This window comes from Chelonia mydas, chromosome 11 (genome assembly GCF_015237465.2).
Source record: "Chelonia mydas isolate rCheMyd1 chromosome 11, rCheMyd1.pri.v2, whole genome shotgun sequence".
Taxonomy (NCBI): domain Eukaryota; kingdom Metazoa; phylum Chordata; order Testudines; family Cheloniidae; genus Chelonia; species Chelonia mydas.
The window spans coordinates 27606044-27622415 of NC_051251.2; the positions used below are offsets into that span (position 1 = coordinate 27606044).

The 16372-nt window shown below is 41.7% G+C and overlaps 1 protein-coding gene across 1 annotated transcript in view; it reads right to left on the reverse strand.

Annotated features, from left to right (window-relative positions):
• NEB (nebulin) overlaps positions 1-16372 on the reverse strand; it is a 194586-nt gene that overhangs the window by 102409 nt on the left and 75805 nt on the right. The window contains exons 53-65 of the mRNA XM_043525557.1: positions 15502-15606; positions 15288-15395; positions 13432-13743; positions 9417-9620; positions 8213-8317; positions 7999-8106; positions 6480-6791; positions 5251-5454; positions 4023-4127; positions 3809-3916; positions 2609-2920; positions 798-1001; positions 97-201 (exon numbers count right to left, since the gene is read on the reverse strand). Coding sequence (XP_043381492.1) covers positions 97-201; positions 798-1001; positions 2609-2920; positions 3809-3916; positions 4023-4127; positions 5251-5454; positions 6480-6791; positions 7999-8106; positions 8213-8317; positions 9417-9620; positions 13432-13743; positions 15288-15395; positions 15502-15606 — 2292 coding nt within the window. The remainder of the gene's footprint in view (positions 1-96; positions 202-797; positions 1002-2608; positions 2921-3808; positions 3917-4022; positions 4128-5250; positions 5455-6479; positions 6792-7998; positions 8107-8212; positions 8318-9416; positions 9621-13431; positions 13744-15287; positions 15396-15501; positions 15607-16372) is intronic.

Genomic DNA, 16372 nt, shown 5'->3' on the forward strand with positions numbered 1-16372 from the left:
AAGTTTGTTAAGATATATTTTGGCCAAGCCAATGACACAGCATGATTCCACTTAGATTATTAATACACTCATGACAGAAACTGTGCTTTTGCTCACCTGGCTGTAGTTGAGCTTGTTCTGTCTTGCCAATGTAATCTCTGGTGTGTCAGGCATCATGTGGATTTGAGACTTGTCTTTATCCCAGGCTTCAGTGTATAAACGCTGCAAATGAAATAACAAATGTTAAACCAACAGCAATAAACAGGATAGTGATCAACATATGAAGACCTCATAAAACATAATAAAGTATTTTAATAACATTACTTCAAGTAACGCCTAAAAATCATATAATGTCTACATTCACACTAACCTTTTTCCAGGTCAAGATTCTGAAAGGGCTTCAATTTCAAAAACATGTGTCTAAGTTGCAAGATTTCCACTGGAAAAGACTCCTGCTCTTGCTTATTTTGCACTCCCTCTGGGCATAGGGACTAATGAAAATATCAGTAAAGTCAATTGAAAGACTCACACTGACATTAATGGGCTTTGAATCAGGTCCACAAAGTGTAGGCAAGCACTGAGGCCCTGAATACTATGACAAATTATTTTAAGGTATGGACATTTTCAGAGACAACTAGTTCCCAGCTATTTTACAAATTGCTACATGTGTCTGGAAGTATAGCTAATTGATCATTATAGCCTGGGTCTAATACATATTTGGTAATGTAATTTGGGTCTAATACATATAATTACAAATGTAATTTGTTATCTTTAACGGTATGCAGCACTAGTACCTTTCTCAGAAAGCTCGGACTCACCTTATTCATTGCTTCTGCATTATGCTTGGCCAAGACCATTTCCAAAGAATCCGTTACACTAGTAAATTTTAATTTGTCTGGTGGCTGACGATATATATTGTCACTAAGGATCTGTCCAGCCTTCTTGGCTTTTTCAACATCCAGGGAACCAACTGGGATCCAACCGATGCCTCTCAACCATTGAAGATCTGACTTGTAGCAATTCTATTAACCGTAAATACAGAGGTAACTATTTAGTTAATGTATTCAGTTAAACATCCCAGTACATCTCATGCAGGGACTGTGCAAGCCCTGTGCACTGAAAAAAACCCCTCCTCCCTCTCTGCACTGGCTCTTAGCCAGCCAGCTACGATCCTTCCCCTCACCTTAGACGTATATTGTCTCCCCATCTTCCTCGGGTATCCTCCATCCTACCATGTGTCAGAAAAAGGCTGAGCAAAAATATGGGCTTTTCACTTGGAGTCTTGCATCAATAAGGCCATGAATTTCAGAGTTGAGGGACTTCCACTAAGAACACCCTGACTCAGACATCCAAATTTACAGCTGTGAGCTCAGATGCCTTAGCTGAGCTGGAAGGATGAAACCTTCCCACAAGTTTCATTAAGAAGCCACTCCATAGACACTACTGTGGGCATGGCTCACTTTGATTCCCCCCTCAAGTGGGTTTAAGATCCAATCATTCAGCATAATTCATACACCCACTGGCAGTGACCCCGACTTTATACAGCCACAGAGAAAATAATCATGGAACAGCACTTTGTGATGGGGACCAGGTGTGGCGTTCCCTTTCAGAGCTTCTCTTTAGCCTGTCTCACTGCACAATACAACTATTGAACCACCATTCCAGAGGTTTCAGATCCTCTACACCCACCAAAAGGGAAAGATATAATGCTGAAAGCATAATATACTATGCAGCTGTGATCACTGATACATAAGGCTCCGTGTTTGTCACAGAGGTCATGGATTCTGTGACTTTCCGTGACCTCTGTGACTTCTGCAGCAGCCCCGTGAGGCTGGCCCAGGAGCCACCTGAGCAGCTCAGGCAGTCCCCGGGTCAGCTGCACTGGCTGCTGCTGGGGCAGTCGTAGGGCCCTCCAGCAGCAGGAGTTTGGGGGGGAGGGGCTCAGGGCTTGGGGCCGCTGCTTACCTTGGGGCGGGTGGAGTCCTCTCCCTCAGCTCCCCTAGCTCCACAGGCTGCCTCTGCTGGCAGCCAGGCACTGTCCCCGCAGCTCCCATTGGTCATGGTTCCCAGCCAATGGGAGCTGCAGAACCGGGGTTTTGGGTGGAGCAGAAGCAGCATGTGGAGCTCTAAGGAGCTGGGGCTGTCGTTTCCCAGGAGCTGGGTAAGGAACCTGTCCAAGCCCCACCCCCCCACAATCCCCCCCGCCAGACTGCGACTCCCCCCACCCCTCACCACCTGTGCCCCCCTCCCCAGCACCCCCGGGCTGCAACTCACTCCCTGAGCACCTGCAGCCCCTCCCCAGCATCCGCGGTGCTTCCCCGGGCTGCAACCCCTCCCCAGTACCTGCAGTGCCCCCCCGGGGCCACGACTACCCCCAAGCACCCATGCCCCCTCCCCAACACCCACAGCAGTTCCCCAGGCTGCGCCCCCCGCCCCAGCACCTGTGGCGTCCCCAGAGTCTCCCACCCCCAGTTTTAGTCAGGGGTATTTTAGTAAAAGTCATGGACAGGTCATGGGCAGTAAACAAAAATTCATGGTCCCTGACCTGTCCATGACTTTTACTAAAAATACCTGTGACTAAAACGTAGCCTTACTGATATACCTGGGAGCTCTCATATTCAGTACTCACGTCACTCTGTAGCTCATAGGCCTTTCTAGCATGGATGACATCATTCTGGTCTGGCAGACATGTCCACTGGTGAAGAGGATGTCTATAATCAACGTCACTGACCAGTTCCTGACATTTCTTGGCCAGCACGACTCCCAGCATATCCACTGGGCTATTATACTTGGTCTTCCATTTCTCAAAATCTTTCTTGTACTCCCTGTCACTCTGGATCTTGGCTACATGCATAGACCACATCATCTTGGGATCATCCTGGATGGTGCGGGCTCCCACATGATGACCTAGTTGCTTGCGATATCCTTCTTTGTATTTGTACTGTAGGCAAAAAAATAAAGTTCAACAAATTTCAGGTTTCTTGTTAAGAAAATATCCCATAGGAATTTTCTGGCGTCTTCATGGTTAGTGGAGAGTTTGGACGCTTTTATGTGAACATGTGTCACTTCATAAAGTATTATTTCTGAGTGCTAAACCACTCATATGACACCTAGAACTTAGGAAAAAGCTTAGACACAAGAGTCTCTTAAATATGTAAGTAATATTGTTACTATGCCAGGACCCCATACACCGTTTGCCTGAAACCCAATACGTTCACTTTCAACATACTACAATATAAGATTATCTTAACAGGCTCTGAGAGGAATAAGTTCTCCCTGTGACCGTGGATAGCGACTGGTCGTGGCACAGCTATCTCAAAAGTCTCAACTAACATTTAGCCTAAAATGCAGACCAAAGTGGTTAACTCCATCGTATGAAATCTGCTCATTAACAAGGCCAAACACATTTGTTTTCAAATGCCAGTTTCAATTGAATGAGTATGCTACCAGGAAAAGATCAGCGAGGCAGTGCTGGTAGATAACACCTAAACAGAAAGATTAATTCACCTAAAATATTTACTAGCAATTATTATTAAATAAGAGACATTAGTTAGAATTAAAACTGGACAGGATAACTTCATTTGTCACAGCCCTCAAACCAGCAAACAGAGATCCTCAAATAGACAACAGACACTGGGAATGTAATCTTGCCACAGATAAAGTAAGGACAGGCCTACAGGAACTATACAGAAGATTTTATTCCAGGCGTACTCCTATTTATTTTTCAGAAAGAGCTTTGCCAGATTGTGTTGATGGAGCACGCCTTTAACTGCTCACTATGAACCTGAGACCTTTGAAAGTGTGAGGAGAAGGGTCTGAGTTTACTTACCTCACTTGCAATATCTCGGGAGGCTTTAGCTGCCCTGATTGGAATGGCATCTACCCGTAGGTCATAGCCTTTCTTCTTGTCCTCTTCCATTGCAAGTCTGTACAGTTTCTAAAAAAATAAAAAATATTCATTACATTTCAGAAATAATGCACTTTCTTTTCATCTAAATATTCTCACATGCTGCCTTTTAATTTTTAAGCAAGGCATCACCTACCTCACTGTAATTCAATTTGTTCTGCTGCGCCAGTAAAATAGCAGGGGTATCTGGCATCACGTGGATGCTAGTTTTATCTTTATTCCAAGCTTCTGTATACGAGCGCTGAAAAGCAAAGAGCAAATATAATAGGATGTTGGAATCATGAAGACCGCAGTCATTGAAATGGTAAGATATAATTATGGCTGAATAAAGCATGATCCAGATCAGCAATCCTAAGAGTTTCATGGAGGCTGGAACAATAGTAACTAAAACTTAAACAACAGAAATTCTCTTGTTCGCACTGACCTGGAGACCCACTGCAAATTACAGGATTTTACTCATTAATTAATAAAGGTCAGCTACTGATACTCTCATTCACGATGAGTAGTACCTTGCTACACAAGACCACACAATGATTTCAGTAGGATTTTTGAGTGACGTACCATTTGACAGGTGAAATTCTGGCTCTACTCTAGTCAGTTGGAATGTTGCTTCAGAGGGGCAAAGATATAGCCCCGCATGATTAATCTAGTTTGAGTCAGAGCAAATACAGCAAGTCTTGCACATCACCGAATGCAATTTTTCCATTATCTTTGTCAATGATGGTTCAGCTTCAACTATTTAATACTTCATAATTTGCTGGCAAATAATGGATTTGATATTTTGGAAGTATAATCAAGTCTTACTAATATGGCAATTCACTACAACCTCTGCCATTAGATCAGAGGGATTAGAGGTAAAGGGTGTGGATACTATGTTTTGTGAAGATCAAAAAATGCAAATTAGCAAAGAGATATACAATCATGAGATGTTTTGGGGCAACAATTCCCATGAGATATATATGAATATCTTTCTTAAGTATAACTGGCCAGGTTTCTGCACAGTCATGATAAATCATGATAAATACTTGAAAAAGAAACAGCCTAGCTCTTTACACTGAGAAATTATTTTATAACTTAAAAAAAAAATCTAAAAACATACAACCAAACTCTTGGTAAAATCTTTTTCATGTTTCTAAGTATAAACATAAGCAATTATTAAATATATATTTTAAAATATACTTGAGCTAGACACTCAAAATACAAAACAAAAGTATTCCACTATAATGGAAATAAATCCTTGACATTCAATGAAAAGGCTGTAGTATTGTAATGCAAACTTCTTTATTTTCCTCAAAAACCAAAACATTAGCATCAAGAAAAATTATATCATTTTAATTCTAGTTGCAAATAAATAGAAAACTTACCTGGTTCATAATTTCAGAATTGTGCTTTGCCAGAACCATTGGTAGAGAATCAAGCAGGCTATTAAATTTGATCGTGTCTGGGTGTTGCCGATAGGTATGGTCACTCAAGATGGTGGCTGCTCTCTTATTCTTCTCATCCTCCAAAGAACCAGCTGGGGACCAGCCAATGCCTTTCAACCACTGAAGATCTGACTTATATACAATCTGAAATTAAAGAGGAAGACAAGAAAGTTTATTATTTTAGTTAGACAACATGAACATTTTTTTTCTCCAATGCAAAGCAGCACCAATTAAAGAGATTCTCACTGTTTAATCAATATCATATGATGACAGAGGTCGTTACCTCACAGCCCTCTGACAGGACTAGTTCAACACTGACAGATTCTGAATTCTGCCTACACTGCTTTTTTTTTTTCTTGAGACATTTATTTATGTGTCAACATGAGACAAAATAATTTCAAAGGAGGTTTGCAGAGTCATGTAAGAGATTTAGGAACACAAACGTCAATGGTCGTTGCAGTCCTAAATGCCTTAGATGATTTTGAAAATCTCCCCCTTTGTTTGTAAGTATATATCCCTTTGATCCTTGCATGAAAGGGACCTGAACTATTACCACCATACAGGCACAAAGAGGCAACTCTAGAGAACATATATACAAGTCAGACACTGCACACAGGCAAGTCGCTACTCCACAAAAATCTTGCTCCACCTATTGGAAGTTCTGTTCCAGTCAGGGTGGAGATTAATCTAAAACTGGCATGGAGATAACCCAGGCACTCAAGGTAAATTTTGGTAATTACAGCCATTGCTTTTCCTCTCTCAGATATCAGAAATAAGAAGAACCTCAAGCTCTGGACATGTCACTTATATAAACAAACCAGTATATTTACAAACATGAAACTCAGATGCTTTTACCCTCTCCCTGCTCTACTGAGAGTTCAAATCCACTGCAGAAAATCTAACTCCAAAGTTCACAAGAGGAGATCAGTACTTAGGATGCAAAAGGAAGGCTACATGCTGCAAACTGTGAACTAATTAAACTGTGGAATGATTCACTTCCATGGGCAGCATTCTGAAAATACCCACCTATCCCGTGTGCTCCAGCAAAGGTCCTTGCAGGAAAAAGAGTTTGGAAATGGAGACCTTTAAATACATTTTTACATCGGATGAAAAAAACATAATTAATAAAATACTTCACTTTTCACAAAGCTGGTAAAAGTGGGACTTACATCACTCTGAAGATCATATGTTTTCCTGGCATGTACAACATCGTTCTGGTCTGGCAGACATGTCCACTGGTGAAGAGGATGTCTATAATCAACTTCACTAACCAGTTCCTGACACTTCTTGGCCAGCACGACTCCCAGCATATCCACTGGGCTATTATACTTGGTCTTCCATTTCTCAAAATCTTTCTTGTATTCCCTGTCACTCTGGATCTTGGCTACATGCATAGACCACACCATCTTTGGATCATCCTGGATATTGCGGGCTCCCACATGGTGGCCTAGCTGTTTGCGATACCCTGCTTTGTATTTGTACTGTAGGTTAAAAAAAAAAGTCCAATTAGTTTCAGGGGGATTTGTTAAGAAAACAACCTATAATCCTATAGCAACTCCCTGGAGGACTTCTTCATAAGATGAGATAGTGGAGGCTTTTATGTGAAGAAGTGTTCTGTTCATAGACTGTGGAGTCTGAGTGTTAAAGCACTCGTAGGGCTCTCTGCATAAAAAGAGGTTTAGACACAAGAGTTTCTTAAACATGTAAGTAATAAGATGTCTTTGTGCCTAGGTCTGGTGGCCTATATGCCACTGGAATGTTTCAAGAGGAAAACTACAGCTTCCTCTGCCTGAGACATTGTAGCCAAGCTATTTCTTATTCCTTGGTCTGGCTCCCCCGAGGTCAGAACTCAGTTTCTCTCTATGAAGGGCCCATCAGTTATTTCCTCAGCTAACAGTCTCCACCTGGTTATAACGGTCCTAAACACAAAGCGCTTTAAGGGCAATTTTGCAGAAACGGTAAGAAAATCATTAAATATAACAGATAAAATAAAAATATGCCTAGCAAATGTAATAGAAAACATTGTTAAACTGATACTAATTTGGTTACTAAGAATCAAAATAGAAAATAGACCTTCAACATATTACAATATTAACTTAGTTTAACAGTCTCCAAGAAAAAAAGTTTTCCTATGTCTGCGGATAAGCCACTGGATTATGGTCATAAACCTCTGATATTTTCTACTAGCATTTGGCCTAAATTCCATTCCAAGAGGGTTAATGCCTTTGCATGAAGTCTAATAATTAACAAGGCCAAACACATTTGTTTTCCAATATCAATTTCAATTAAGTGGGTATGTTACTGGGAAAGGACTGACAGGCTGCACGGGTAGGTTACACTGCAAGAAAAAGATTAATTTAGCTAAAACCATTGAGTAGCAATTATAAAATAAGAGACATTAGTTAGAATTAAAAGTGGACAAGATGACTTCATTTGTCACACACCACAAACCATCAAACACAGATCCTCAAGTAGACAACAGATGCTGGGAGTGGAACCTCACCACAGGTAAAGTAAGGACAGGCCTATGGGAACTATACAGAAGATTTGATTCCAGTTGCACTTCTATTTATTGCTTGGAAAGTGTGCTGTTTGATACATGATTGTGTTGACGAAGCTTGCCCTTAACTATTCATTACGATGTTGAGACTTGTGAAAGTGCGAGGAGAAGGGTCCAAGTTTACTTACCTCACTTGCAATATCTCGGGAGGCTTTAGCTGCCCTGATTGGAATGGCATCTACCCGTAGGTCATAGCCTTTCTTCTTGTCCTCTTCCATTGCAAGTCTGTACAGTTTCTAAAAAAATAAAAAATATTCATTACATTTCAGAAATAATGCACTTTCTTTTCGTCTAAATATTCCCACATGCTGCTTTTTAATTTTTAAGCAAGGCATCACCTACCTCACTGTAATTCAATTTGTTCTGCTGCGCCAGTAAAATAGCAGGGGTATCTGGCATCACGTGGATGCTAGTTTTATCTTTATTCCAAGCTTCTGTGTATGAGCGCTGAAAAGCAAACAACAAATATAATAAGATGTTCAAAATCATGAAGACCTAAGTCATTAATAGGGTAAGATATAATTCTGACTGAATAAGCGTGATCAAGATCAGAAATCCTAAGAATTTCAGGCAGTCCAGAACAACTGTAACTAAAACTAAAATAACAACAGAAGTTTTCTCTGCACTGACCTCAAGACCCATAGCAAATTACTGAATTTTACTAATTAACAAATAATGGTCACGGAGACCTTCACTTATGTTGAGGGGTACCTTGTTCCATAACTCCACTCAGTGATTTTAGTGAGATTTTTGAGTGATATTCTACTTGACATCATTGAAATCAATAAGAATTTTGCCATTGACTTCAATGAGGCAAGATTCCCAAGATGATTGATCTAGTTTAAATCACAGTAAATACAGCAAGCATTACACATTACCAAATGCATTTTTCCATTTGACAATGAGAGTTCAGCTTTGATTATTTAATACTTCATAATTTACTGACTAATAACCTGTTAGGTATTTTGGAAATATAATTAAGTCTTTTTAATATGGCAATTCACTATAAACTGTCATTAGATCCAAGAGACTGGAGCTCTGGTTTGTGAAGATAAAGAAATGCAAATTAGCAAAGTTCTATTGAATTTTGAAACTTGCTGCGTAACAATTCACCTGACATTTATATAAATATGTCTGCTAGGTATAACTGGCCAGTTGTCTGCACAATCATGATAAATATGTATATAGTTGCACCCCCACTTGAAAACAAAATATACAGTTTAGCTCTTTACATTAATTATTTTGCAACAACATAAAATAACATGTAAATACATAAAGCCAATCTCTCATTAAACCACTTTTCCATGCTTCTGATCTTAAACATAAGCAACTATTAAATATCTTTTAAAAATATACTTTAGCTATGTGCTAGAAACTCAAAATACAAAATAAAAGTACTCAGTTATAATGGTAATAAATCCCTGACATTCCATGAAAAGACTGTAGTATTGAAATGCAAACGTCTTTATTTTCCTTTAAAAAAAAACCTTTAGCATCCAGAAAAACTGTACTGTTTTAATTCTAATTGCAAATTTAGAAAACTCACCTGATCCATAATTTCAGAATTGTGCTTTGCCAGAACCATTGGTAGAGAATCAAGCAGGCTAGTAAATTTGATCGTGTCTGGGTGTTGCCGATAGGTATGGTCACTCAGGATGTGGGTTGCTCTCTTATTCTTCTCGTCATCCAGAGAGCCAGCTGGGGACCAGCCAATGCCTCTCATCCACTGAAGATCTGATTTATATAAAAGCTGAAGTAACAGAGGAAGACAAGACAGTTCACTATTTTATTTAGACAACAGGAATATTTTTTCTTCAAAGAAAAGCAGCACCACTTGAAGAGAGTCTCAATGTTTAATCAATATCTAATGATGACAGAGGTATTCACCTTGTAGTCTTCTGATATGGCTAGTTCTACAACGATGGACTCTGAAACCCCAGGTGGATTCTGCCTACTTCAGTTACTCCACAAAAATCTTACTTCACCCCCTAGAAGTTCTGTTTCAGTCAGGGTGGAGATTCATCTATTTTGCATTTTGAGAATTAACAGCCATTTCTTTTCTTCCACCAAATGTCACAGTTGAAGAGGCACTTCCTACCCCCTCAAGCTCTGGACATGTCACTTAAACGGCCAAAACAGTAAATATTAAAAATATTAAATAGTAAAATATAGTAAATATTAAATAGTTCTAATATTTAATATCCTTCAATCTGGCACTGAAAAGATCTATAGAAAGATTTGCAGGATCTCAGAGGAGAGACATCTTCTTCCTCTTCTGAGCCTGAAAAAGGCAACACAGGGTACGGGGAGCTGTTCCCACAGATGTTCTCAGTGGTCTAGCTATGGAAGACACACAAGGGTCAGTAGAAGCTATAGGTTAGAGTGGTCAAAAAGCTGATGCTGGCATAAATACTGTGTGTGTCATTGGTTCCAAATGCATCAGCAGAACTGACTCCATCATCAGCTCTGGTTGCATTGTCAGTGCTGGTTGCATCATTGATTCCAGGCGAGATGTCAGTGCCAGGTGCATCAGCGAAGTCGACTGTGTAGTTGGTGTCAGATGTGTAGTCATTATCAGTTGAGGAGATACTGAAACTATCTGAAATAGAGGAGAGTCAGGCAGAGAAAAAAAAAGAAGGTCCCTTGCTGCTAGGAAAGCCTGAGGCGTAGAAGGGACCTCAGTTGATTATATGAGCGCCAGTGGTGCCAGAGGATCCAGTGGAGCTGAAGCACACTGAGAAGGACCCAGCATGGGTGAATTCGCCAGTCTTCACAGCCCCATTGAGCTGAAGGCAACAGTGCTACCTCTGACATGATCAATAAGCACTTTGATTTGTGAGGCTTCAAACCAGTACCACAGGGCCTACCAGATGACTGTCTGGGAGAAGACCAAGAGTTAGAGTATGAATGTTTAGAATGCTTCGATCCACACAGAGAAGGGGAAGTAAGATGTTTGCTCCCAGACTTACGTCTGCAGTCAGAAGAAGCTGAAGGAGCTCTCCAAGTTGATCCAGGGTCGCCTTGGTCACCACTGGGACTCTGCTCATGCAAAGGTCGCATCATTAAGGCAACCGTCTCTCTGCTTCTTAGTGCAGGTAGGAAAGGAGGTACAAAATAGGACATTTGTCCCTCACACATCACTCACCCACACAAATCAGACAACTCTTGTACCTATCTGTGACAGGAATAACAGTGCTGCACGTGGCACATTTGTTTAGAATCTGGGCTTTTTTTTTCCACAGTAAATCCTCCAGGTACTAATAAAACTGTAGCTAAAATAACTACACTATTTTATACTATACTGCACTGTACGCTATAATTATAAAAACTATATATAGAAAAGTATTTGAAAGCTGACTGACGGAAGCTAAAGTTACAGGGAGATCCAACTCCCACCACAGGTGGTGAGAAGGAATCGAGAAGGAGGCGGTAAACACACCCCTGGTATGCCCTCATCTGAAAGCACAAAGAGAACAAGAGCTAATACAACGCCTAGTGATACTGCTGGCAAAAGTCTCCAACTCGAGTGCACTACATTGGAATACATATGTGCACTGTCACCTGAAGGAGAATAAGATGATTGGTGGACATCCTGTGCCTCCATGAATTTTTTTCTAAATGAAACATCCAACAAGCTATCACTTAAATTCCTCTGTGGAATACACCTGAGAGTCTAGAAGCACATCCAACACAAACACTCCTTCTTGCTCGAGGCTTTTCCAGTGGTGAAGTAGACAGTCTATCATCAGTAGAGGTGTTGAGGAAACCCAAGGGTAATACAGTTCTCAAGAGGAAGCAGACACAAGGATGCTTCTGCATGCTGTGTGCACCAATATGGCTTTTAGGTACCTTGGTGTCAAAGGAACCGTAGTAATTAGGTCACCTGATACAGATGTTTTGGTTCTTGCTGTTCAATACATTCCAAAAATGGAACAAATACATAACATGTGGCTTGAAAGAGGCTCCATTACCAGCACAACTGACAAGTGTCGCTTCATATATGTTCATACAATCTGTGACACACTCATTCCTGACTTCCGCAACGAACTACCTGCTACACTTGTATTAAGAGTCTGGGACTCTCTGTCACTGCCATTTGGTATTGGGAAACATCCATGTTCAGCATTGTCAAAACAAAGGGACCTTACTGTTTCAGAGATCTTACCAGATTGAGACAGAATGATGGACAAGCCACAATTTCTACAGCAAGCAAGTTGTTAGCCGTGTGGTATGAGAAAGAAAAGGACACCCACAGAGAACTGATCTGTTTGCGCCTCAGTCTAGCCATCAAAAAGGATAAGTCACTGAGCAGACTTCCACCATGGGAGGAAAGTTTTGAAGAGCATGTCAAACTCAGATTTGGATGCCTTTGCATATAGGTAAACCAGATACTGGATCACCATTGCAACATGGATGGAAAAATGAGGCTGATCAACTACTTCCTATATTGTTCAAGAATCCAGTGGCACCTGAGCTTCTAGAAGACCTTATTTGTGCACATGCCAGTAGTGTTCACTGAATACTCACCGGTCTCTGTAATCAGAATAAAATTCCCTGCACAGAACTGTGTCCATGCCAAGGCAGTGAATCTATGGTAACCCACACGCTCTCAACAGAGATCATACTAATGAACAAGAGGATCATAATGATGTTGAGTGGGAATGTCTCTAGCGCTACTACATTTCAATTACACCTGTAAAAAATGATTGTTACATTTTGTTTTACCATTTAGGTTGTTGTTGTGATGATTTGAAGTCACAAAGAAATCCAATTTTCTTGAAATAATAACAGAAAAAAATGCAAATATTTCAAAATATTTCATTTTAACATGTTGATGGTGTCACTGTTTATCCCAGTTTCTATGGTAACAACACCACTTAACAATGCCACATCATTCCTCACCTTAAAGTAAACATAAAAGTATTTCAAATGATGAACGATGTGCATGGGGTAGAGATGATAACTTAGGTCAACCAAGTTGGTGGTGTCTGCCACATACCTAATATTACAGTGTAGGCAGAGAGGCCCGGTCAGGAGAGACTGAGATGCAGATTTCCGTCCAAGGGAGGTGACGGCTGGGAGGTGAAAGCCTAAAGTGGCTGCCCCCTTGCTGGACTATGGAGGGTAGGGTGACCAGACGTCCCGATACAATCGGGACTGTCCCAATATTTAGTTGTTTGTCCCACGCCCGCACGATGTACGGTCGGGATGCCATTTGTCCCGATATATTGCTTCGGCGGCACTCCAGATTTTTTTTTTTTGCTTGGGACGGCAAAAAACCTAGAGCTGGCCCTGGTGTGGGGGCGGGGTGAGCCTGTGGCTGCCCCCCGATGTGTCCCGATATTTTGTTCTTGTCATCTGGTCACCCTAATGGAGCGGGAAAACACGTGCAATTGGCCTGAAACTGTGACAACCCACCAATCTAGTATGCAGCAGCAAAGGTCCTTGCAGGATAAAAGAGTCCAGAAATGCAGCCCTTAAATATGTTATGTGACATGGCAGCAAAGACATATTTAATAAAACACTTCAGTTTTCACAAAGCTGGTAAAAACAGGACTTACATCACTCTGAAGATCGTAAGATTTCCTGGCATGTACAATATCATTCTGGTCTGGCAGACATGTCCACTGGTGAAGAGGATGTCTATAATCAACTTCACTGACCAGTTCCTGACATTTCTTGGCCAGCACGACTCCCAGCATATCCACTGGGCTATTATACTTGGTCTTCCATTTCTCAAAATCTTTCTTGTATTCCCTGTCACTCTGGATCTTGGCTACATGCATAGACCACACCATCTTCGGATCATCCTGGATGTTGCGGGCTCCTACATGGTGGCCCAGCTGTTTGCGATACCCTGCTTTGTATTTGTACTGTAGGGAAAAAAAAACAAAAAACGTTCAATCAGTTTCAGGGGGATTTTTAAAGAAAACATCCTATACTCCTATAGCAATTCCCTGGAGGACTTTATCATCATCTGTGAAAGAGTCGCCAATCAAAATCCCTGGCTGGCTGTGGCACCAGGATGGAATACAGACTGGCCCACTGGGCTCCTTACCCTCCAGAGGAGGTAGGAGGTCCCGCCACTTGGTGTCATGGTGGGACTGGATGGTCAGGAAATGAAGGGGGTGGAGCACGAGCAGATATAGCTGTTTCCTGGGCCCAGTTGGGAAACGGACCGATGGCAGGTCACACAGCTAGCTTGGAGGGTGTGGAGAGGGCGGCCGGGGGCCTTGCAGGGCAGGGGCCCTAAGGTGAAGTCCGGAGGGTGAGGGGAGGGCAAGGAGTACCCTACTGCAGGACTCACTCGAGGAAAGCCTGACAGGAGGGCAGTAAGGCTGCCCTCACCTCTTGGAGAGTGCACCAGGGGACACGCAGGGTGGAGAGCCCCATGCACCGGCCAAGCGCCAGGGGATCCACTCAGTCCCCCAGTTGTAGTCCAGGAGGCAACTGCCAGAACCAACCTCCAGTATACCAAGGGGGACTCTGCCACCTGCACACTGAGCTGCGGGTTGTCTATCAGGGGTTCCATGAGGAGATATTTTCCCTCAGAGGCCACCATGGACCTGCTCACCGAGATCAGCTTCCAGGTCCACAGGAGGTCCTGGTAGAAGACCAGCAGCTCAGAGAGGTCTCACGGAAGACCCATTGGATGGAGGTAAAAGAGCTGCAAGTCGTAACAGAGCCGTTGGAGCCAACAGGAAAAGACGTGCGCCAGCGCACTCCACACCAAACTACCTGCACCATGAAGGAGTTTCTGCAGCGCCTGGAGGTGGAGGACATGGACCTGACTGCAGAGGCAGAGCAGACCCTGTCTGCCCTCCTCCAGGGGAAGACTCAGAACCTCCACAGAGACCCAAAGAAGCCCTGGCCAGAAGAACTCCTGAATTAGCTTCTGCAGGTGGATCAGGATACCCGGGAGCGGGCTCAGGCTGCTGCACCAGTGCCAGTGCATGGATAGAAACAGCTGGTTAACCACCAGTGCCCTCCCCTATAGGGAAAGGCATCAGAGCAGTCCCATCCAGCTCCGCATCCACTTAGCCACCCAGCCCTCCAAATAATGCCAGGTTACACGGCAACAAAGAGATTAATTGATTTAAAACATTGAGTAGAAATTATTTTCAAATAAGAAATAGTAGTTAGACTCAAAACTGGAAAAGATGACTTCATTTGCCATACCCCTCAAACAGAGATCATCAAATAGAAAACAGATACTGGGAGTGGAACCTCACCACAGGTAAAGTAAGGACAGACCTACAGGAACTGTAGGGAAGTTTTTATTCCAGTTGCACTCCTATTTATTGTTTGGAAAGTGTGTTACTGGATATATGATTGTGTTGATGAAGCATGCCCTTAACTGCTCACTAAAATGTTGAGACCTCTGAAACGGAGAGGAGAAGGGTCCAAGTTTACTTACCTCACTTGCAATATCTCGGGAGGCTTTAGCTGCCCTAATTGGAATGGCATCTACCCGTAGGTCATAGCCTTTCTTCTTGTCCTCTTCCATTGCAAGTCTGTACAGTTTCTAAAAAAATAAAAAATATTCATTACATTTCAGAAATAATGCACTTTCTTTTCATCTAAATATTCTCACATGCTGCCTTTTAATTTTTAAGCAAGGCATCACCTACCTCACTGTAATTCAATTTGTTCTGCTGCGCCAGTAAAATAGCAGGGGTATCTGGCATCACGTGGATGCTAGTTTTATCTTTATTCCAAGCTTCTGTATACGAGCGCTGAAAAGCAAAGAGCAAATATAATAGGATGTTGGAATCATGAAGACCGCAGTCATTGAAATGGTAAGATATAATTATGGCTGAATAAGCGTGATCAAGATCAGAAATCCTAAGAATTTCAGGCAGTCCAGAACAACTGTAACTAAAACTAAAATAACAACAGAAGTTTTCTCTGCACTGACCTCAAGACCTATGGCAAATTACTGAATTTTACTAATTAACAAATAAAGGTCACGGAGACCTTCACTTATGTTGAGGGGTACCTTGTTCCACAACTCCACTCAGTGATTTTAGTGAGATTTTTGAGTGATATTCTACTTGACATCATTGAAATCAATAAGAATTTTGCCATTGACTTCAATGAGGCAAGATTCCCAAGATGATTGATCTAGTTTAAATCACAGTAAATACAGCAAGCATTACACATTACCAAATGCATTTTTCCATTTGACAATGAGAGTTCAGCTTTGATTATTTAATACTTCATAATTTACTGACTAATAACCTGTTAGGTATTTTGGAAATATAATTAAGTCTTTTTAATATGGCAATTCACTATAAACTGTCATTAGATCCAAGAGACTGGAGCTCTGGTTTGTGAAGATAAAGAAATGCAAATTAGCAAAGTTCTATTGAATTTTGAAACTTGCTGCGTAACAATTCACCTGACATTTATATAAATATGTTTGCTAGGTATAACTGGCCAGTTGTCTGCACAATCATGATAAATATGTATATAGTTGCACCCCCACTTGAAAACAAAATA